The 22,984-nt window shown below is 35.4% G+C and overlaps 1 protein-coding gene across 8 annotated transcripts in view; it reads right to left on the bottom strand.

Moving 5' to 3' along the window:
- The window catches only part of RALYL (RALY RNA binding protein like), a 720,856-nt gene that overhangs the window by 368,831 nt on the left and 329,041 nt on the right, over nt 1-22,984 (bottom strand). For all 8 annotated transcript variants that reach the window (XM_031669965.1, XM_021942865.2, XM_031669964.1 and 5 more), the window contains one exon: nt 6,977-7,255. In XM_031669965.1, the coding sequence (XP_031525825.1) occupies nt 6,977-7,232 (256 nt within the window). In that variant the 5' untranslated portion in view covers nt 7,233-7,255. The remainder of the gene's footprint in view (nt 1-6,976; nt 7,256-22,984) is intronic.

The raw sequence follows: 22,984 nt of genomic DNA, 5'->3' as shown, positions 1-22,984 counted from the left end.
TAATATTTAAAGTAGCCGAAGGACTAACTTTTGATTTGTATCTTCAGGAGTGGAAGTTTTGTTAACCTATCAAGTTAGGAAATTATGATAACAGTATCTTCTTTAGACACTGAGGCAAAAGCTAAAAATTATCTTTTTTTCTCAGTCCAAATGGTAATAGAATTACATAATGGTGCCTTGCTAAAAGTGCTATTTATTACCTGCAGCATTCTTCAGATGTTTTCTACAGGATTTTTCATGACGTAGAAATCTCCATAAGGTTCATGTGCTTGTTTAGGGGTTCTGCGGTAGACTGCTTTGTCAAAAATGATTATCCATACTCATTTCACCCCAGGCTCTTTGTCAATCTGTCCTTGCTAGATGCTCAGATACTCCATCTAATTTGAAGCTAGAGGCATATGCAGAAGAATAATACGTACCAAAATGAAACAGGATGGATGCTTGGTAAAACTAATGCATTTGTTAGAGACAACATCAACTAGGGATGCTGCGGTTCTGTCTTTGTCTTAACAAGTTTTTAGTGTTGTTGTTGAATAATATATATTTGAAGATCATCCTGAGCCTCTGAGTAATCTTGGTACTCTGTATTTTTCACTTAACACTTCCATGATGCTTTATTTTTCTTCATCATTTCTAGTGGCAATTAGACATGTTTGAATGGAGGGATCTAATGAAGAAAAATCACACCTCTAAAAGGCAGTGTATTAAAGATGTGAAGAGACAGAGGACTTTATAACAAACCGGTGATGTAAGTGGGTAAGCCATGGTCATGAATAAATTGAAATTGCCCTGAAATGTGCTTACTGAGTTTTATTTTCTGAGAAATTGGAAAAGATACATTCTTATTATAAATTATGAGTTACTGTCAAAGTAACTCAGAGCATTGTTTTAATAGAGTTTATCCTAAGACCATTAGAACATTTCTGAAAATGAATGGCATTTATTTTGGTATGATTACCCTAAAATAGTAATGCTTAACTGGAGTGACTTTGCCTCCCAGGAGACATTTGTTAATATGGAGACAATTTTTGGCTGTCACTATTTGGAAGGGGTACTAGAGGTATCTTGCAGGTAGAAGTCAGGGATCCTACTAACATCCTACCATGTACAGGACAGGCCCCACAAACAAAGCAAAATCAGTGAGAGTAACCTTCCCACTCTCAAAAGTATTACTGTTTGGATGACAGAGCTTATGATCACTCTGCTGAAATGGAATAAATATCTGGAAGGAGAAATAGTAAAAATAATTAGGGTTAGAAAATGTGAGCCAACAATCTTGCACCACCATTTGTGTGATACAGACCAAGTTCAGTTCTCTGTGCTTTGGCTGCTAGCCAGCAGAATCGGCATAAATACTAATATTACTTCTTGGCATTGTTGTGAAAATCAAAGAAGATAATATGTGCATGAAAGAACTTTGACAATGATGAAGTGCCATGCAAATATACAGCTATTAATAAGCTATTAATAAGAGAAAACTATGAAAGGATGACATTTTAAGGAATGTGTAGGAAGTTTTTCATAAATAGAAATCTTTCTTCAAACCAATATATCATTCACTCTAACCTTTGAATAAAGTCTGTATGTGTTAATATTTCATGCTTATTAAATATTGGATTATATTTACAAAAAACTGAAATCAGGCCTACGGAAGAGCTACCTTTGGAATGTCTGTTGAAGGATTTCAAGATTAAATTCCTAGTCTCCTTAGCAAGCTGATCACAACTACTTTGTCTTCACTTAACAGCAACCCCAACTATATCGTCTAGCTTTCTGGGGAAGTTGCAATTGCCCCTTCTCCTTCCTTATTTTCTCTGTTCTCTTCTTATTCCTCCTCCTGCTTCTTTTTCTTCTTCCTGTGGTACTCTTTTCAATGTGAGGGACCCCTTTAGACAAGTCCATCCATTCCTTCAACTAACCATCTATCCAACCATTCATCCAGTACATCCTCACTGAGCATTTGCCATACACACACACACATACATACATATATATAGTCCATGCCCTAAGAAACTTATAGCTTAGAGAGAGAAGGGACAGATATCAATTACAAAATAATAAATATAAAAATACAATTGAAAAGAAGACACTTGCTTGAAAGTATAGTAAAACACTTCAGCTAGCTTTGAGGGAGACAAGTAAGTTTCACTAAAGGATTGAAATTTCATTTGAGATCTGAAGAATGATTAGCCAGGTAAAGGGGATAAAGTGGGGACGTAGGGTGAGGTGGTGCAGAGCTTCATAGGGAAGAACATTCTGGGCAGTCAAGATAGCATGTGCAAAGGCCCTGTTGGGTGACAGAACACAAGTTGTTCAAAGAACTGAAAGAAGTCAATTTAGCTGGAGCTCTAAGCAAGGCTGAGGGGCCTATGATGTGAGTCTGCAGGTGACAAAGAAACAAACGAGGTAGAAACTTGTAGCCCACAGCAAAGGTTTCAGTCTTTTTTTCTGAGAACAATGAGAAATCCCTGAAAGTTTTAAAAGACAGTGACATGATTAGATTTGCATTTTGAAAAGATCACTCTGGATGCAAAACAGTTGAGGATAAAAAGATGTTTGAAATCCATTGCTCTCAGCGCATGCTTGACAGGAATTGTTACAAGTATTTGAATGTTCTCTTCTTTGTTCTTACTCATGAAATCTCTCCAACATCTTCCTCTCTACTAAGACAATTCCATTACTTCCTTCAGGATCTGGTTAAGTACATTCACCGTATTTACTTTAAAAATTTACAATCTCTATTAATCATGTCCCCATTTTGAATTCTTTCTGCATTTGCAAGACACTTACAATGTGATAAAATTAATTTAATTCTCTGCTTTATATATTCTTTTCCCAAAGCAAACTTTGCTTCTTAAGGACAGGGGCCTGCATATGAGTTTCAGAACAAAAATGATTGCTCTAGATAAATTAATTATCAATGTTTGGCTCCTCCTACTATCAACAGCTGACTTGTCAAGTTCATAAATTGTATCTTTTACAAGCATTGTAAGAGTAAAATAATCTGAATACAAAGAAAGACATTGCAAATATGTATTTAGAGCATGTTTGTAATCAAGCCAATGTAATCAGTAGATACATAAAATTGGCACTGTCTAGTCTGAGTCTCTAACCTCTGTATAACATTTTGTGTGAAAGGACGCTTCGTGTGTGACTACTCATAAAAATTGTCTCTATTAAGCATTTAAAAAGTTTTTATCTTGCACATGTGTTTGAAGAAAAAAATTCTAATGACTACACTTAGATTGAAAAATGCAATAAATATTTCCAATATTAACAAACTTAGAATTCAAACTCAATTAAATATTAAGAGGATATCTTAAATTTTACTTGCTTATATTAAAATTGTATTAAAATCAATTAAATAACCAAACATAGACAGACAGTTTTATGAGGATGTTTACATTATAGGAATTGTGATTTAAAAAATTCTGAATAATTTCATAGATAGATTCTGACTTTTTAAGACTCCCTAAGTAATATGAGTCAAAATGCAATCTTTTCTTGTTTTTCCACAGAGGGTTTAGCAATGTTCTATTATATATCAAAGACAGGAAGTTAAGAATAAAAATGGATACTCTCTATCATGGTGCAAAAAATGTGCCAAACAACTGGAAATGTATAAGAAAATAAATTAAATTATGGCCAAGTGACCTATAGTCTTCATAAAACTTTAAGAACTCGCATTATGATGTTTAATTTTTTCTGGTACTACTGATGTTTAATTTTTAATCTCTAAATTATATATAAACATTTTAAACATGTAGTAAATAAAACACTGTTCCTTTTCAGAAAATGATATACAAATACGCATTATTTGAGATCAAATAAGGTAATACAGGTAAAGTACTAATCCAGTGCACGATCTAATCAATATTAATTTCCTTCTCACTCTTAAGAAAAAGAAGAATGCTTAGATCGGTTGTTGTACCTCATACTAATAACAATTTCATGTAATAATGGCCTAGTATTTCATCCATAAAAAACATGCTTCATATTAAGAACTTGCTGGGGTTTGTTGGGGGGCAGATTAGAAAGGGCTTATTTGGGAATCAAAAAACTCAGGAAGCAAGTGATTAATATGCTTGAACCGAAGTTTTGCTCAAATCATCAAAAACAAAGGTATAATACTTAAAGCTAGAAATGTATACATATTCTAGAAGCTAAGGGTCTTCTTCAGGACATGATGGAGGAACTAACTTCCATAGGGAACAATTGGAAGATACACCTTTGCCTCAGTTTCTGGCAACACGGTAAAACAAACAAACAAACAAACAAACAAAAACGGTGGATATGATCAAGCGTTTGACCTAAAAAACAAAATTGTTGGATAAATTGTAACGTACTTGCTTTGTATGAAAAGTCATTCAGCTTAGACAGACGCAGTGAAAGACGAGATTTGAACTAAAGTCTAAGACTTGGTTTCAGGCACAAAGTGTGATTACAGATGATTAGGATATATGCTCTAAAGATTTACCTGAGGACAAAACTAAGAGAGGATCTAAGAGGAATGACTGAGAATGAGAAATGGTATCTTAGAAGAGGCACAATTTAACTTTGTGCCTCTCAAAACAAAGCAATTTGGTATCATTTTTTTCCTTGGGTTTCTGCAGGTAAGGCACTACATTTTTAGTGTGGTATTGACCTTTGTTCATTGCATTCTTCTCAAAAGACAGCAATCAACTGAGTAGTGATAGGAAACAGAACTCCAGAAAATTAGCTGTAGCTCATTAAAAAGTGAATCAGGCTTTTAATTGATCTTAAACTGATAGTTAATTTTTTCAAACAACAAAATAATTAAAAAATAATTTAAAAAATAATTTAAAACAATAATTAAATGTATTTCCTCAAGTATGTTAGTTTCATAACAATCAGGATACAGACAGTAAATAGAGCTTGCCCTGAAATCTGCTGGGATATGGCCCTGAATTAAGACTTTCAACTTAAAAAGAAAAACAAAAATGTCAGAAAATTCCCCTATCAAAGTAAGCAAGCAGAATGGAGGCATTAAGGAAAACAAAAAGACAAGTGGAAAATACACCAATGTCTGTTGGAAAGCACTTCCTTTATTTCCTTTCTTTAAAATATAGAAAGTTGGATGGGACCAACGTAAATAAAAATTATATTCCTATCTGATAGTGAGTTTTTGTAGTTAAATATCAGGCACTTACGCAAAACATCTTTTGCTTTTTTCCCTCAAGACTATTACCTCTGACGTCTCCCACATTTTAATGAATTCCATACCTTCCCAAATAGTTTTAATTGTGTTATATCATTTGATAATATTCACAATATTCTTAACACTCTTCTAGCTTGACTTCTCTATACTTTTAACTTGCTTCTTTTTTATGCTTCTTCAGCTTTATGTTTGTGGTCATGACACAGGTAAGATTATAAATTAAACTATGTAATCTAGATGCTGATAGGTGCCATGAAAAAAATTAACACAGAGTAATGGAACAGACAGTGAAAGAAGGAGAAAGGTGACTATTCTATTTTAGATAGGCTAGTCAGTAACAGCCTCTCATTGCAGGTAAATTTTGAGCACAGCACACTCAATAAAGTAGGGAACAAATAATTAGCAAAGACCTGTTGTCTGAACAGAGGGAATAGCAAATACAAAGCCTCTGAAGTAGGAACAATCTTGGAATGTCTGAGGCATTATCAAGGCAGCCAGTATAACTAGAGTGGTTCAAGAAGGGAGAGAGAATAAGGAGATAGAATTGAAGATGTGGCAGTGTAGGGCATTGTAGGTATGGTATAGAATGTGAATCTTATTCTGTATGAGAAAGGCATTAGAGGTTTAAAAGCAGGTTAAGAACATAATCTGATCTATGTTTTTAAAAGACACTCTGGCAAGACTAAAAAGAAGTGGACCAACAAGGGAGTTATTTCAGTGCTCCTGAGATACAATCGTGGCCTGTATGAGATGGCCTTCAGCACACATTTAAAAGGAGATTGGGTTTGGAATATATTTGAGATATATTGACAAGTGAACTTGATGATCGAGGAAGTTAAGAATCAAAGTTGTTGTAGTTGTTTTTTTTTAAAAAAAAAAAAAAAACTGGATAAAATGGGGGTTCCCTTTATTGTGATGAGGAAGCTTGGGAGTGGAGAAGGCTGAGGGTGTGGAAAATCATGGGTTTTGTTCTGGCCATATGAAACTGAAATGCCTTTTGAGTATCCATGAGAAGATGCTGTACAATGAGTTTGATACATGAATCTAGAGAGAACAGGAAATATAAATTGAGGAATCATTACTATATTAACTGTATTTTTTTTCCTAAGGTAGAGAAACATCTAAATAATTATCTGATTTTTATTTTTATCTACACATTAATTATAAAATATTTTTTCCAAGTTTTTAATTTTATTTCAGACTGCACTGTTTTCCTTTCTGTGAAAAAACTACATTGTTTCTTGAATGTTAGAAAGAAATCTGATTATTATGCATGATTATATAGGCATAATATACAAAATCTTTAAGGATTTTTAAAATGTGAATTATATTCCTTTCCCAGTTCTAAAAATTTACTTTCTTTTGCTATTTTCTATCCCTTCTCCTCCAAAACACAGGAAATGAGGAAAATGCATTAGGCTCTCAAATCAAATGCCGTAAGTATAACAAGCGAAGTTATTTTTTGCATAGGATAGTGTTTCCTGGAAGACAGACGCTATCTCAAGTCAAATAAAGTTAAATCTGATGCATATTTATTATTTGCCTGGCTGTGTTAGGATTGGTGGAGGTAAAAAGTATTGCAAAGTCGCCTTGATCTCAAATTTATAAATTTATAGAGAAAATAAGATACCTATATATAAAACAATATAAGGATGAAAAAATATGAATTATAAATATAAAATCACTCTAATTGGTTAAAGAAGAGGTAGAAACAACAGTGGTTTTGGGTTTTGAGAAATAAAACAATTTCCAGATATATGAACAATAACATGAGATCCATGTCTGAGCATGACTTACCAAGTGGTTGGCCGGCGATGACTCTGGCATTTTCTCCAGCCACTGCAGCTCTTGCATGTCGCTCACTCATGTACTGTACAAATGCATAACCTTTGTGAACGGAGCATCCAACTATTTTTCCATACTTTGAAAAAATGGCTTCAATGTCAACTTTCTTGACAATTGCCGTATTTAGATTGCCAATGAAAACACGGGAGTTGATGGACTTGGGGTCATTCTTATTGGTGACATTGCTGGTCTGTGTTTTGCCAGTCATGATTGGCTCTCCTTGCTTTAATCCTTAAACAAACAAACAAAACAAATAATCAAAAGCTAAATCATTAGATTGAATGGGTATCACTGGCTTTTTAACAGTTTTTCAATATTACACTCAGGAAAACTCCAATCCCTAAGTATTAATGATTTTCTTGAGAAGAAAATTAATATATTTAGTAATATAAAAGGTAAATATTGCATTGCTAAATACAGTAGAAAAAAACTTATAATGACAACATACAGTTATAAAAATTCTTGATTTGTTAATGACTGAACATTTTGCAGTTGTTTTTATATTTAAGTCTATCTATTTTGCAAAAGAAAGTTTGAGGAAAATCTGCCTTATTCTATCAACAGCAACCAAAAGTCCAATACGGCTAAGGTCTGATGATAGATGTATTACAGAAATGTAACCTCCATCTTCTGTTTGAGTACGTGCATTTTTATTTTTTATATTTCTATAATAGGTAGACATATTGTCTATTTCAATATCAGAACCCTTCTGTCAGAAACAACAGTTTTCTCCATTAAAGGCTGTGGAAAAGAAAAAATGGTATTAGAAATTTAATTTGAAAATTTAACATAAGAAAACCATAATTTTAAAAATAAGCAACTTAGCCAGAATACTATATATGCTATTTATTTGAACCAATAGCACATGTCAGTTTCATAAAAACACAAAACAAAACATATGAGCCAATGTTCATCAATGATCAGCAAATTAGGAGATTAGGTAACTGTTGAAATGTTATTCTTAACTTCACTTTCTAATTCACTTAACTAAGGGCTCCTATGTTGCCTAAAGATTGCTAGTATTTTTCAAAATCATTTTGTGAGCTTGGTAGAATATTTGTGTCTAATTAAATTCAACAAAACTTTTATTTCTAAGTATTCCAGCACATACAGATTTTTAAGGCCTTGAAAATTCTTTCCTTCCTTCCTTCCTTCCTTCGTTCCTTCCTTCCTTCCTTCCTTCCTTCCTTCCTTCCTTCCTTCCTTCCTCAACATTTGCTAACAACCTATTTTTTTGTCATGCATCATTTACAGTACCTATTATAGACAACATTAAGGCTAAACTAAAATTTCAACACGGTTACAGTCTCTGAATTGATGATCATTGTTGAACATTAGCTAATTGATACCGTTTGTCAGTGACAACTATATTTTTATATGAAGGCTCTCTTAAAATATTACAGCTATAAAAATAAGTGCATCTGATTTTAAGAATCATTTAAAATGATATTTCTAAATTAAACATTAAGGCGGTGGAAGTCTTTAAGGCATGTAAATTGGATATGCTTGAAAATGTACTTATGCATTTAAACCAGGTACTCTTGAAATCAAGAGCAACAAAGTAACATAAAATGTTTCAAATTAAGTTGTTCAATATTACCTCTGGGATTTTTAAAGCTTTACTTCATATTGGACAGCCAACATTAGAAATATCTCCTTATAATGAAGATCAGTTTCACAAACAAAACATTCAGTTATTTACATAAAAATTAAGAGTAAAACATCATTAGAAACAAAGATTATAACACTGCCTTGTATTGATTCAGATTAGCTACATTTAAGTGGTACCTGTATGAATTATTCAAAGTAGAGTTGAAAAAAGGAAAGTTGATATTTTTTTTATCTTGAAATTTGAGCTATTGCATATCTCAAGACAAATGCTCTGAGAATTAATTGAAACAAGAAAAATCAAGGTAGGTAATCTAGAGTCAGTTTCCTTTCTTACCATTCCAGGTCAACATCAGTAATACAATCCATAGAAAGCATACTATTTTGTTTGTGCTCTCATGTGACACATACTTTTAGAAACACCATAGAGTTATTTTTAAGGGTAAACAATTCTTATGGTTGACATTTTATTTCCTGGACAGATATACATTGGTTAAAATGCAAATACAAGAATTTCTAGAATAGATGAGACCTGTGGTTTACAGAGCCCGGTGGTCTGCCATTGATAGTAACCCTTGGTTAAATTTAATTTGAAGGTACAGTTGTACTCTGAATGCTCACTGTGAATGTCAACATGCTATCTTGGACTCTGCTCTGTTCTTTTAGTCTGTGTGGATGACACTCATACCTGTACCTCCAAACTTACAACTGTGTAATTCTAATTAATAACTCTTACCTGCCTTAAAATCTATACATATCTATGTATCTAATTTTTTTCACAACCACTGACTTGCTAGTTTCTATCAGTGTTTATAATTGTATATAAGTGTTTATCATTTTAAATGAGTCTATCCGGGTTTATAAGTTTTGTTGTAGTATTGCATTCTGTCATTTCAACATTCTCTAAAAGTTAGGCCTCAATTCATAGTTTAATATCTTTTCTATTACAGAAACTTTTAAATCAGTTGAAGAAAGACTTCCACTTTCAGCGATGATGGAGTAACAGTGACTAAATTAATCCTCCTGGTTCAAAGAAATAGAAAACCAGGGAAACACAGATGAAGCAACTGTTTTTCAGACATTAAATACAGGCAGTACAGAGCCATTACATCTGAGAAAGAACAGACAAACAAGTAAAACATAGGAGAGCCAAGCTTTCTGCCTGGAAAACATATTTCAGGTTTAGAGCAGTGTCCGTGGGGTAGGGAGGATATCACAAACTGAGAAAGTGACCCTACTGAGTTGAGGAGATACAGACCAAAGTTCAGAGCATCTGGGGCAGTTGGAATTTGTGTGACAGGTTTCTTGAGACAAAAGAGCTACACAGAAAAAGAACTCTAGAAATCTGCTTTAAAGTCCTTTGAACCTATGCTGATTTCTAAGTCATATATGCAAAGGGTACAGTTTCATGAGGCTGGGCAAGAAGTTATTGCAAATTTGTGGACTGAATGATTCCAATAACTGCAAAAGGCCAAGAATCATTCATGTTCCTACCAGCAGCAGTGGAGAGGCCAAATTGACTACCTGGAGAATTAAATTTAGGCATCAGAAGGGTGGGCCTTAGTAATGGGATTAAAGATTCCAACAGGTAAAGGTATTCTGTGACGACGCTAGCAAAAGCTGAAAACAAGGCTTAAGATGATCAAACTAAAGCAGAAACAAGTCAAAAGTCTATCAAAGAAAAGTATAACACTTCTTTAAAATCAATAATAGGGCCAGGTGTGGTAGTTCATGCCTGTAATCCCTGCACTTTGGGAGGCTGAAGTGGGCGGATGGCTTGAGGTCAGGAGTCTGAGACCAGCCTGGCCAACATGATAAAACCCCATCTCTACTAAAATACAAAAAAAACCCCAAAACGAACAAACAAACAAACAAAAAAACCAGCCAAGTATGGTGGCACACATCTGTAAATCCCAACTACTTGGAAAGCTGAGGCAGAAGAATCACTTGAAGTTGGGAGTCAGAGGTTGCAGTGAGCAGAAAGCACCCCACTGCACTCCAGTAACAAAGTGAAGCTCCATCTCACACACACACAAAAAAGGAAAAAATAGAACTCAGACATTCAATCACATAAAATACACTATTTTCACCATCATGCAAAACCTCCTACAGATCTTAAGAATTAAAATATGACCCATGACCAGAAGAGACATTAAAGATTTTAAAAATGAATCAAATGGGACTTTTAAAGATAAAAACTATAATATCTAACAATTTTTTAAAAAATCACTGAATGGTGATGAAACTTCAGAAGAACAAATTTGTGAATTAGAAGTTGTAGAAATAGAGAATATGTAAAATGTAGTATAGAGATAAAACACTGAAAAAATATACAGAGCCTCAGTGAGTTAATATTGAACTCTGTCAAGCTGTTAAACACATAAATCTGGAGTCCCAGAGGGGCTGGTAGAAAAATATTCAAGAAAATTAATGACCAAAATATTCCACATTTGATAAAAATGATAATCCCACAGATACAATAATTTCAATGAATCTCAAGCAGAATAAATATGTATAAAACCACACCAGACACATCATAATAAAATTACTGAAAACCGGTGATAAAAAGAAAAATTAGAGAGCTGCCAGGCATTGGAAAAAATACCTACATTTTGACACAAAAATGGTTTATAACAGTCAAAAAAATGTTACAACTATAAAACAAATGACGAGGGAAAATGAATTTTTCAGTGCAAACAAACTGTCTCTTTGTTTTTAATTTAGAAGTCTGGATGGAGCTCATGTAAAGTGTCTATCTATGAAAGCTGCTGTAAAATAAAAGATAAACTGTAAACTACTGTTGCTGTTGTTCCAAAGAATTTTCTATGAAGGTAGAAACATTCCATATCTACAGTATCCAAAAAGTTAGTCAATAACCACATGTGACTTTTGAACCCTTGAAATCTGGCTAGTATGATTAAGAAACTGTATTTTTAATTTCACTTAGTTAAAATTGAGGCCACATTTTAATGAACTGCTTTACCCCAAAAGGCTAACAGGGCTCTTGCCTCGGAAAGATACAGGATAAAAGTAAATCAGAAATATATCTAGCTATTGATGTTTCATTCAAACCTAGAGAACGGCTATGTTTTTGGTCCTGAAAACTTAGGAAAGATATGATAATGTAGCTGTATTTCAGAAGAATAAAAAGTTCAAGTATCTGTCATATGATAGCTAATTTAAAAGATTAAGGGTTTTCATTCTGTAAATATCAGATTGAGGTGGTAAGTGCTCTGTAACATTATAAAGAATGCTATCAGAATAAAGTCTTTTAATTTGTATTCGAGAGATTTTTACCTTTGAATCCATATATGATACATTTATTATAAATTAAAGGCAGTTCAAAAATGTGCTTTAGATAAAATGTTTTTTTTTGGAGCAGACAAAATCACTAGCCAATAAACTCTACCATTCTGCTGATTTAGTGGTCTTGAATTTCCGTCTAAATTACAGAGTCACTAAGACACTTACACTGATCAAAAAATTAAAAACAACAACAGACAAAAAAAAAACAACCACCACCAAGTAATATGGATTGTCCCTGTGTCCCCAACCAAATCTCAACTTGAATTGTAATAATCCCTATATATTGTGGGAGGGACCTAGTGGGAGGTAATTGAATCATGGGAGTGGGTTTTTTTCCCATGCTGTTCTCATAAGAGTGAATAAGTCTCATGAGAGCTGATGGTTTTATAAAGGTAAGTTCCTCTGCACATGCCCTCTTGCCTTCCGCCATATAAGACATACATTTGCTCTTCCTTAGCCTTCCGCCATGATTGTGAGGCCTCCGCAGCCATGTGGAACTGTGAGTCCGTTAAACCTCTTTCCTTTATCAATTCCAGTCTTAGGTATGTCTTTATTAGCAGTATGAGAATGTACTAACACAGTAAATTGGTGCTGGGAGTGGCATGCTGCTGTAAAGATAACCAAAATGGGGAGGCATCTTTGGCATTTTGCCTGCCACCATGTAAGATGTACCTTTGCTCCTCATTAGCCTTCTGTCAAGATTGTGAGGCCTCCCCATTCATGTGTAACTGTGCATCCACTGAACTTCTTTCTTTTATAAATTACCCAGTCTGCCATCCCGGCTAACATGGTGAAACCCCATCTCTACTGAAAATACAAAAAATTAGCCGGGCATGGTGGTGGGCACCTGTAGTCCCAGCTACTCAGGAAACTGAGGCAGGAGAATGGCATGAACCCAGGAGGCAGAGCTTGCAGTGAGCCAAGATCACACCACTGTGCTCCCGCCTGGGTGAAAGAGTGAGAATCCATGTCAATATATATATATCTCCCAGTCTCAGGTGTGTCTCTTAGCAGCATGAGAATGGACTAATACATCAGGTATTTACAAGAGTCTGCCAACAATATTAATATATACAATATTCAAAAACCAAGGAAAGGATGAAAGAGAGGCAGAAATGACTAAGAAAGAATGGATCATACACTAAAAGTTATTTGCTGAAGTCTAGAGCTATTACTCAAGTAAGTACTATAATACAAGACAAACCATGGAAAATGCTGCAATAAATACAAACTAAAGTTGTCACTTTTGGAAAAGAGAGAAAGTGATCATACCCAGTTGAAAATATCAGAGAAAACCTCTTAAAGTAAGTGGTATTTGAATTAAACAATACTATAAAAATTCAACAGGCATACAGTAAATATCTCAGCATGCACAAGAAGACAGTTGTTTTCCAAATATTTTAAACTCATCTCCGGAACTTTTTTCATTAAACAGGTTAGTATAAAATTGTTCATATTCAGACTTAGAATAAAGGAAAAAGTGAACTGAAATAAACTAACAAATTTAAGCATCTCTTCCTGGACAAAATAAAGAATACCAAGAAAATTCTGAATTCATTCTTCAAAAACCACCCATGATTTAGAATATGTAACTTATATCCACCAGAGCAGTGACAATTCTTCAATAGATCTTTAAAAAAAACTATTTCTTACAAGTTAAGATACTATTTATAAAACAATTTTGTGGAAAATTTTCTGATTTTTCCTTTCGCCGTGAAGAAGTTATCATAGTATATTTAGTGATGTCTATGTCATTTATGTAGTTAAATATCACAATTATGTTGAAGATTCCATTATTTAAGCCTCAAACTGCTTTCTGAAATAAATCAACATATTGATTTATAAAAGTAAAGATTCATTGAATATGTAAATAAGATGATATATACATTTAATGAAAAAAGAATATAATCCCAACCTGAAGATGTTTACAATTTATATCTTCTTGTTTTTATCTCTAGTATCTAGAGAAAAGCTATAAACTAGAAAAAAGTTAACATAATCTACATACCAAGTATCATTATTACATGAATGCTTATTTAATTATGCTGTTAAATATTTACATTGGCTGTAGCCTAAATAGTTGCATAGTAATAAGGCTAAGCCATCACTTTCTTTGTATGCTTGATAGGCATTTAGCTTGTTTCCATTATTCTCAGGTCACAAAAATATCTGAGATGAACACTGACACATTTAATAAGCATAAATTTCCAGTACAGTATTGACATTCCTGGGTCAAACAAAACGGATGATGTTAGTTATCAATCCCCAACTACTTTCCAGAAAAGTCACACACTTTTCTTCTCCCACTAGGACATAATATGGTGCCTGTTTTTGCATACTCAAAGCGGTTTTGATAACTGCCAGCTCTTCCCTAAGTAACTCCATTCAAAACTATTTTCTGATTCATTAAGTTAAATGGAAGAATGAATAGGCCATAAGCCAAATAAAAGGATACCCTGATCTATAATAGTAATGAAGTTCAAGAGTTTAGCAAGGCTGCTGCTAATAATAGAAACATCATAATTCCCTTGTACTTAGGGAAAATGGAATTAGCGTTGGAGCTTCCCAGATCTCACTAGAGAAAGTCATTATTATTGAAAAATATTCAAAAAATTATTCTGTTTTCCTTTGTTAAATCTTCAGATTATATCTTAACATATTGGTGTTATAATAATAAGTGCTCAATGATTACTTAAAAATCTAAAGTTGATTATAAATTTAAAATTCTATATATAAGCTCTTGATCTTTCTGCAGTTTTTCTATCTTTGTATTTCAATTCAATCACTACAACTCTGGATAACAGTCACAGTGGAAGTGAAATGTCCTACTCAAAGTCTTTGAAAACTAATTACATTCACATAAATTTTTCTTTCCAATTTTTTAAAAACTATGCTCCTTAGACACCGAGTATAGTATTTTGTCAATGGCACCAGGAATCTAGAAATTCAGTTTCCATTTTCCTTTCTATCTAGCATTTTGTGTATAAAGAATTAAAGATATAAAATATTTTATTAAGAACCCACTGAAAATAGAGGTCACATGATCAATGTCACAGTAAATTGATCAATGTGAGAGATTTTATAAAGAAAAATAGCTTAAAATACCACTAACTGGAATCTAGAAATATTTCAAAAATTAGGCAAATGATAGTATTTCATTCAACAGCTCATCAAAATTTAATAAAATTATTGTAACAACATAAAATTGAAATTACTGTAGAATAATGGGAATGCATTAATTTTTGTTAGAGCAAATAATGTTAGCTAAAATATCTTAATAGCAGAGACTAGGTTTGAATAGAACAATTAGGTGATAAGAAATAAGTGTTTTCATTTGGAGATTGAGATTAAGTAATTGGAAAGCAAAAATAATATATAATTGTAGATAATACAACAACTATAGTTATAAACAGTTAATAATTTCTTATTGGTTATTTTAACTACAAAATTGGAAATCAATGGATATTGGTAAGTCAACATTTAAAACTTAGTTGAGATTTGGAATATTAATAAACTTCCATGTTAAACAATAATTGTTAAATATAAATTAAATGACTGACATTTTGTAAATAAAGAGTAATAATAAGTGGTAAACTATCTCTTGGGGAACATTTAATGAAGTGCTGAAGATTCAAATGTAATTTGGCAGAGGGTTATAGTCTATAAGGAACCAACACCTTGGTTCATAAGGGGGTTAAACACATTCGTGCAGATGGAAGAACACAACTGGCTGGGTCAGGCCACAAATAGGGAATAAATAACCAGTGGAACAAATAACCAGTGGAACTCCTTTCTCTGTTGATGTATTAGTCTGCTCAGATTACCATTTTAAAAATGCCATACTAAGTAGCTTAAATAACAGAAGTTTATTTCTCATAGTTTTTGAGGCTGGGAAGTCCCAGATCAAGCTGATCACCAATTTGGGTTCTGGTGAGAGCTCTCTTTCTGACTTGCAGATAACTGCCATATCACTGTGTCTGACATGTAAGAGAGAAAGAGCTCTGGCCTCTCTTCTACTTCTTATAAGGGCACAATTCCTATTATGGGATCTTCATGCTCATGACCTCATCTAAACCAAATTACCTACCAATGTCCCCACCTTCAAATGTCATCACATTGGGGGTTAGGGCCTAAATATATGAATTTTGAGAAGACATATTTCAGTCCACAGCAATTCATATTACCCAATAGTAAGAACCCACTTTTTGTTTTGAAGTTTTGGGGAAATGGAATAAGCTCCCTCTGAGCCATAAGAGGTGTGTGATTGTTGCTAATTATTCTGTGAGGGCTCATGTAAACCAGTGGTCCCCAACCTGTTTGGCAACAGGGACTGATTTCATGGAAGACAATTTTTTCATAGGATGCAGGTGGTGGGACAGGGGTGAGAGATGGTGAGGTGGTTTCAGGATGAAACGTTCCACCTGAGATCATGAAGCATTAGTTAGATTCTTGTAAGGTGCAGGCAACGTAGATCCCTCACATGCACAGTTCACAACAGGGTTCACACCCCTATGAGGATCTAATGCCACCATTGAGCTGACAGGAGGCAGAATTCAGGCAGTAATGGTGGCTCACCAGCCGCTCACCTCCTGCAATGTGGCCCTGTTCTTAACAGGTGACAGACTGATACCTGTCTGCAGCCCAGGGATTGGGGACCCCTATCTAAAAAATGTCTATGTATCCAATCACTAAGATCACATAAAACATTCTGATGGAATTTTTACAAAGAAGAAAAGTTAAATGTCAATTTTAAAAACAAAAAAAGACTTAAAGAAATGAGATCACACGGTGGTATCACTAAGAAGTACTCACTTCAAGAGGCTATCCTAAAGTACATTCATATTCTCTGGAATGTGACCAAATTTAGCACATGTGATAACCTGAAAAGCATTTTCCTCTGAAAAACAAAGCTTAAAGTACACATATTGTCTAAATATACTGACCGCAATTATGCTTCCATGATAACTTTCCACTCACCAAGATGACCTAGTAAGAAGATAGTTTTGAGTTATATAGAAAAGTCAAGTGAACAATAATTAGACTTTTTATTTTACTGGGGGAAATAGATCAAGCAAGGTCAGTACCCACTTGTGATGTAAGGATTTTGAGAAATGGAGCAATTAAGAAACAAGCTTCCTTTGGTGACTAGCGATGTTGTGATTGGTGCTATGTCTACACTATCAAGGATTGTGCACCAAGCACAGATGCAACCCTATGCCACTGATTGATATTTGAATCATACTTAGTAGAAGGCTGAGGACTATGGGACTCCATTACATTGTTTTGTGACTGGTAAGCAATATCCTGTAAAAAATCAAAACCCATTTGGAAAGATCCCTTACTGGGCTGAGACTGGGAAGTCAGACTAAAGTGGAGAAGAAGAAATCAGTGCCACTTTAATTCTTTACTCATATCATCCCTCTTGTTTTAGTGCCTGCTGTAGACATTGCTAAAAGGGGTTCCATTTAGGAGAGTTCTCATTTAAAAGACAGTCTATAAACCATTAAAACTATCTTTAAAATTATTCTGAAATGCTTAGTTTATATGTAATAAGCATAACACACTTAAGGTATATCTGCCATTGGTCTAAGTGATTATGAAATACTCATTCACTTACAGCATTGAGGAAAGGATTTCACTTCTTTTCTTTGTTTCCTCTGGGATCTGGAGTATTTTCAAATAGTGTTCTAAGTTACTTAGAGAAGATACCAATCCTACAGAACCCAAGGAGTCTACACTGAGAGACTTATTTACCACCAAACCGTTGAGGAGAATAGCTACAAACTGCCAAGACTTTGTGGTTTATATAATTTATATTAAGAGAGAGGATGGCAGTTTAAAAATATCTTGAGAATGCCCAGAAACTGTTATAATTTTTCTTAAATTATAGATCCACAAATCTACAAACTCCAGCTAAATTTCCCTGAAACATGTAAAATAGAGTATATAACATATAATTGGAAGTCCCTGAGCAAGATGGCCGAATAGGAACAGCTCCAGCCTCCAACTCCCAGCGTGAGCGACACAGAAGACAGGTGATTTCTGCATTTTCAACAGAGGTAATGGGTTAATCTCACTGGAGAGTGCCGGACAATCGGTGCTGGTCAGTTGGTGCAGCCCAACCAGTGAGAGCTGAAGCAGGGCCAGGCATTGCCTCATCTGGGAAGAGCAAGGGGGAAGAGAATCCCTTTTCCCAGCCAAGGGAAACTGAGACACACAACACCTGGAAAATTGGGTAACTCCCACCCTAATACTGTGCTTTACTAAGGGTCTTAGCAAACGGCACACTAGGAGATTATATCCCACACCTGACCCAGAGGGTCCCACACCCACGGAGCCTGCCTCATTGCTAGCACAGCAGTCTGAAATCTAACTGCAAGGCAGCAGCGAGGCTGGGGGAGGGGCACCCGCCATTGTTGAGGCTTAAGTAGGTAAATAAAGCCACAGGGAAGCTCAAACTGGGTGTAGCCCACCACAGTTCAAGGAGGCCTGCCTGCCTGCCTCTGTAGGCTCTACCTCTGGGGACAGGGCATAGCTAAACAAAAAGCAGCAGAAACCTCTGCGGATGTAAATGACCCTGTCTGACAGCTTTGAAGAGAGCAGTGGGTCTCCCAGCACGGAGGTTGAGATCTGAGAATGGACAGACTGAATGCTTGAGTAACCCAACGGGGAGACATACCCCACTAGGTGCAGACTGACACCTCACACCTCACACATCTGGGCACACCTCTGAAACGAAGTTTCCAGAGCAAGAATCAGACAGCAACACTTGCTGTTCAGCAATATTCTATCTTCTGCAGCATCCGCTGCTGATACTCAAGCAAACAGGGTCAGGAGTGGACCTCAAGCAAACTCCAACAGACCTGCAGCTGAGGGTCCTGACTGTTAGAAGGAAAACTAACAAACAGAAAGGACACCCACACCAAAACTCCATCAGTACGTCACCATCATCAAAGATCAAAGGCAGATAAAACCACAAAGATGGCGAAAAAGCAGGGTAGAAAAGCTGGAAATTCAAAAAATCAGAGCGCATCTCCCCCTCCAAAGGAATGCACCTTATCACCAGCAACGGATCAAAGCTGGATGGAGAATGACTTTGACGAGTTGAGAGAAGAAGGTTTTGGTCAATCGAACTTCTCAGAGCTAAAGGAGGAACTATGTACCAGCGAAAAGAAACTAAAAATCTTGAAAAAAAAATGGAAGAATGGATAACTAGAATAATCAATGCAGAGAAGGCCATAAATGAACTGATAGAGACAAAAACCATGACACGAGAATTACGTGACAAATGCACAAGCTTCAGTAACTGACTCAATCAACTGGAAGAAAGAGTATCAATGATTGAAGCTCAAATGAATGAAATGAAGCAAGAAGTCTAGAGGAAAAAGAAATGAACAAAGCCTCCAAGAAATATGGGATTATATGAAAAGACCAAATCTACATCTGATTGGTGTGCCTGAAAGTGAGGGGGAAAATGGAACCAAGTTGGAAAACACTCTTCAGGATATCATCCAGGAGAACTTCCCAAACCTAGTAAGGGAGCCCAACATTCAAATTCAGGAAATACAGAGAACGCCACAAAGATACTCCTCGAGAAGATCAACTCCAAGACACTTAATTGTGAGATTCACCAAAGTTGAAATGAAGGAAAAAATGTTAAGGGCAGCCAGAGAGAAATGTCGGGTTACCCACAAAGGGAAGCCCATCAGACTAACAGCAGATCTCTCAGCAGAAACTCTCCAAGCCAGAAGAGAGTGGGGGCCAATATTCAATATTCTTAAAGAAAAGAATTTTCAACACAGAATTTCATATCCTGCCAAACTAAGTTTCATAAGTGAAGGAGAAATAAAATCCTTTACAGACAAACAAATGCTTAGAGATTTTGTCACCTCTAGGCCTGCCTTACAAGAGACCTTGAAGGAAGCACTGTGGAAAGAAACAACGGTACCAGCCATTGCAAAAACATGCCAAAATGTAAAGACCATCGATGCTAGGGAGAAACTGCATCACTAAGGAGCAAAATAACAAGCTAATGTCACAGTGACAGGATCAAGTTCACACATAACAATATTAACGTTAAATGTAAATGGACTAAATGGTCCAATTAAAAGACATAGACTGGCAAAATGGATAAAGAGTCAAGGCCCATTAGTTTGCTGTATTCAGGAGACCCATCACACATGCAGAGACACACATGGGCTCAAAATAAAGGGATGGAGGAAGATCTACCAAGCAAATGGAGAACAAAAAATAGCAGGGGTTGCAATACTAGTCTCTGATAAAACAGACTTTAAACCATCAAAGATCAAAAGAGACAAAGAAGGCCATTACATAATGGTAAAGGGATGAATTCAACAGGAAGAGCTAACTATCCTAAATATATAGGTACCCAATACAGGAGGACCCAGATTCATAAAGAAAGTCCTTAGAGACTTACAAAGGGACTTAGACTCCCACACAATAATAATGGGAGACTTCAACACCCCACTGTCAACATCAGACAGATCAATGAGACAGAAAGTTAGCAAGGATATCCAGGAATTGAACTCAACTCTGCAACAAGTGGACCTAATAGACATCTACAGAACTCTCCACCCCAAATCAACAGAATATACACTCTTCTCAGCACCACATCGCACTTACTCCAAAATTGACCACATAGTTGGAAGTAAAGCACTCCTCAGCAAATGTAAAACAACAGAAATTATAACAAACTCTCTCTCAGACCACAGTGCAATCAAACTAGAACTCAGGACTAAGAAACTCAATCGAAACCACTCAACTACATGGAAACTGAACAACCTGCTCCTGAATGACTACTGGGTACATAACGAAATGAAGGCAGAAATCAAGATGTTCTTTGAAATCAATGATAACAAAGATACCACATACCAGAATCTCTGGGACACATTTAAAGCAGTGTGTAGAGGGAAATTTATAGAACTAAATGCCCACAAGAGAAAGCTGGAAAGATCTAAAATTGATACCCTAACATCACAATTAAAAGAACTAGAGAAGCAAGAGCAAACACATTCAAAAGCTAGCAGAAGTCAAGAAATAACTAAGATCAGAGCAGAACTGAAGGAGATAGACACAAAATCCTTCCAAAAAATCAATGAATCCAGGAGCTGGTTTTTTGAAAAGATAAACAAAATTGATAGACCATAGCAAGATTAAGAAAGAAGAAAAGAGAGAAGAATCAAATAGACGCAATAAAAAATGATAAATGGGATATCACCACCGACCCCACAGAAATACAAACTACCATCAGAGAATACTATAAACACCTCTACGCAAATAAACTAGAAAACCTAGAAGAAATGGATAAATTCCTGGACACTTACACTCTCCCAAGACTAAACCAGGAAGAAGTTGAATCCCTGAATAGACCAATAGCAGGCTCTGAAATTGAGGCAATAATTAATAGCCTACCAACCAAAAAAAGTCCAGGATCACACGGATTCACAGCCGAATTCTACCAGAGGTACAAGGAGGAGATGGTACTATTCCTTCTGAAACTATTCCAATCAATAGAAAAAGAGGGAATCCTCCCTAACTCATTTTATGAGGCCAACATCATCCTGATACCAAAGCCTGGCAGAGACACAACAAAAAAAGAGAATTTTGGACCAATATCCCTGATGAACATCGATGCAAAAATCCTCAATAAAATACTGGCAAACCGGATGCAGCAGCACATCAAAAAGCTTATCCACCATGATCGAGTGGGCTTCATCCCTAGGATGCAAGGCTGGTTCAATATACACAAATCAATAAACATAATCCAGCATATAAACAGAACCAAAGACAAAAACCACATGATTATCTCAATAGATGCAGAAAAGGCCTTTGACAAAATTCAAGAGCCCTTCATGCTAAAAACTCTCAATAAATTCGGTATTGATGGAACATATCTCAAAATAATAAGAGCTATTTATGACAAACCCACAGCTAATATCATACTGAATGGGCAAAAACTAGAAGCATTCCCTTTGAAAACTGGCACAAGATGGGATGCCCTCTCTCACCACTCCTACTCAAGATAGTGTTGGAAGTTCTGGCTAGGGCAATCAGGCAAGAGAAATAAATAAAGGGTATTCAGTTAGGAAAAGAAGAAGTCAAATTGTCCCTGTTTACAGATGACACGATTGTATATTTAGAAAACCCCATTTTCTCAGCCCAAAATCTCCTTAAGCTGATAAGCAACTTCAGGATAGTCTCAGGATACAAAATTAATGTGCAAAAATCACAAGCATTCTTATACACCAATAACAGACAAACAGAGAGCCAAATCATGAATGAACTTCCATTCACATATGCTTCAGAGAATAAAATACCTAGGAATCCAACTTACAAGGGATGTAAGGAACCTCTTCAAGGAGAACTACAAACCACTGCTCAGTGAAATAAAAGAGGACACAAACAAATGGAATAACATAACATGCTCATGGATAGTAAGAATCAATATTGTGAAAATGGCCACATTGCCCAAGGTAATTTATAGATTCAATGCCATCCCTATCAAGCTACCAATGAGTTTCTTCACAGAATTGGAAAAAACTGCTTTAAAGTTCATATGGAACCAAAAAAGAGCCCGCATTGCCAAGATAATCCTAAGTCAAAAGAACAAAGCTGGAGACATCATGCTACCTGACTTCAAACTATGCTACAAGGCTACAGTAACCAAAACAGCATGGTACTGGTACCAAAACAGAGATATAGACCAATGGAATAGAACAGAGTCCTCAGAAATAATACCACACATCTACAGCCATCTGATCTTTGAAAAACCTGACAAAAACAAGAAATGGGGAAATTTAATAAATGGTGCTGGGATAATTGGCTAGCCATAAGTAGACAGCTGAAACTGGATCCTTTCCTTACTCCTTATATGAAAATTTAATTCAAGATGGATTAGAGACTTAAATATTATACCTAAAACCATAGAAACCCTAGAAGAAAACCTAAGTAATACCATTCAGGACATAGGCATGGGCAAGGACTTCATGTCTAAAACACCAAAAGCAATGGCAACAAAAGCCAAAA

This window comes from Papio anubis, chromosome 8, assembly GCF_008728515.1.
Source record: "Papio anubis isolate 15944 chromosome 8, Panubis1.0, whole genome shotgun sequence".
NCBI classification, from domain to species: domain Eukaryota; kingdom Metazoa; phylum Chordata; class Mammalia; order Primates; family Cercopithecidae; genus Papio; species Papio anubis.
This window is presented reverse-complemented; position numbering and strand designations above follow the sequence as displayed.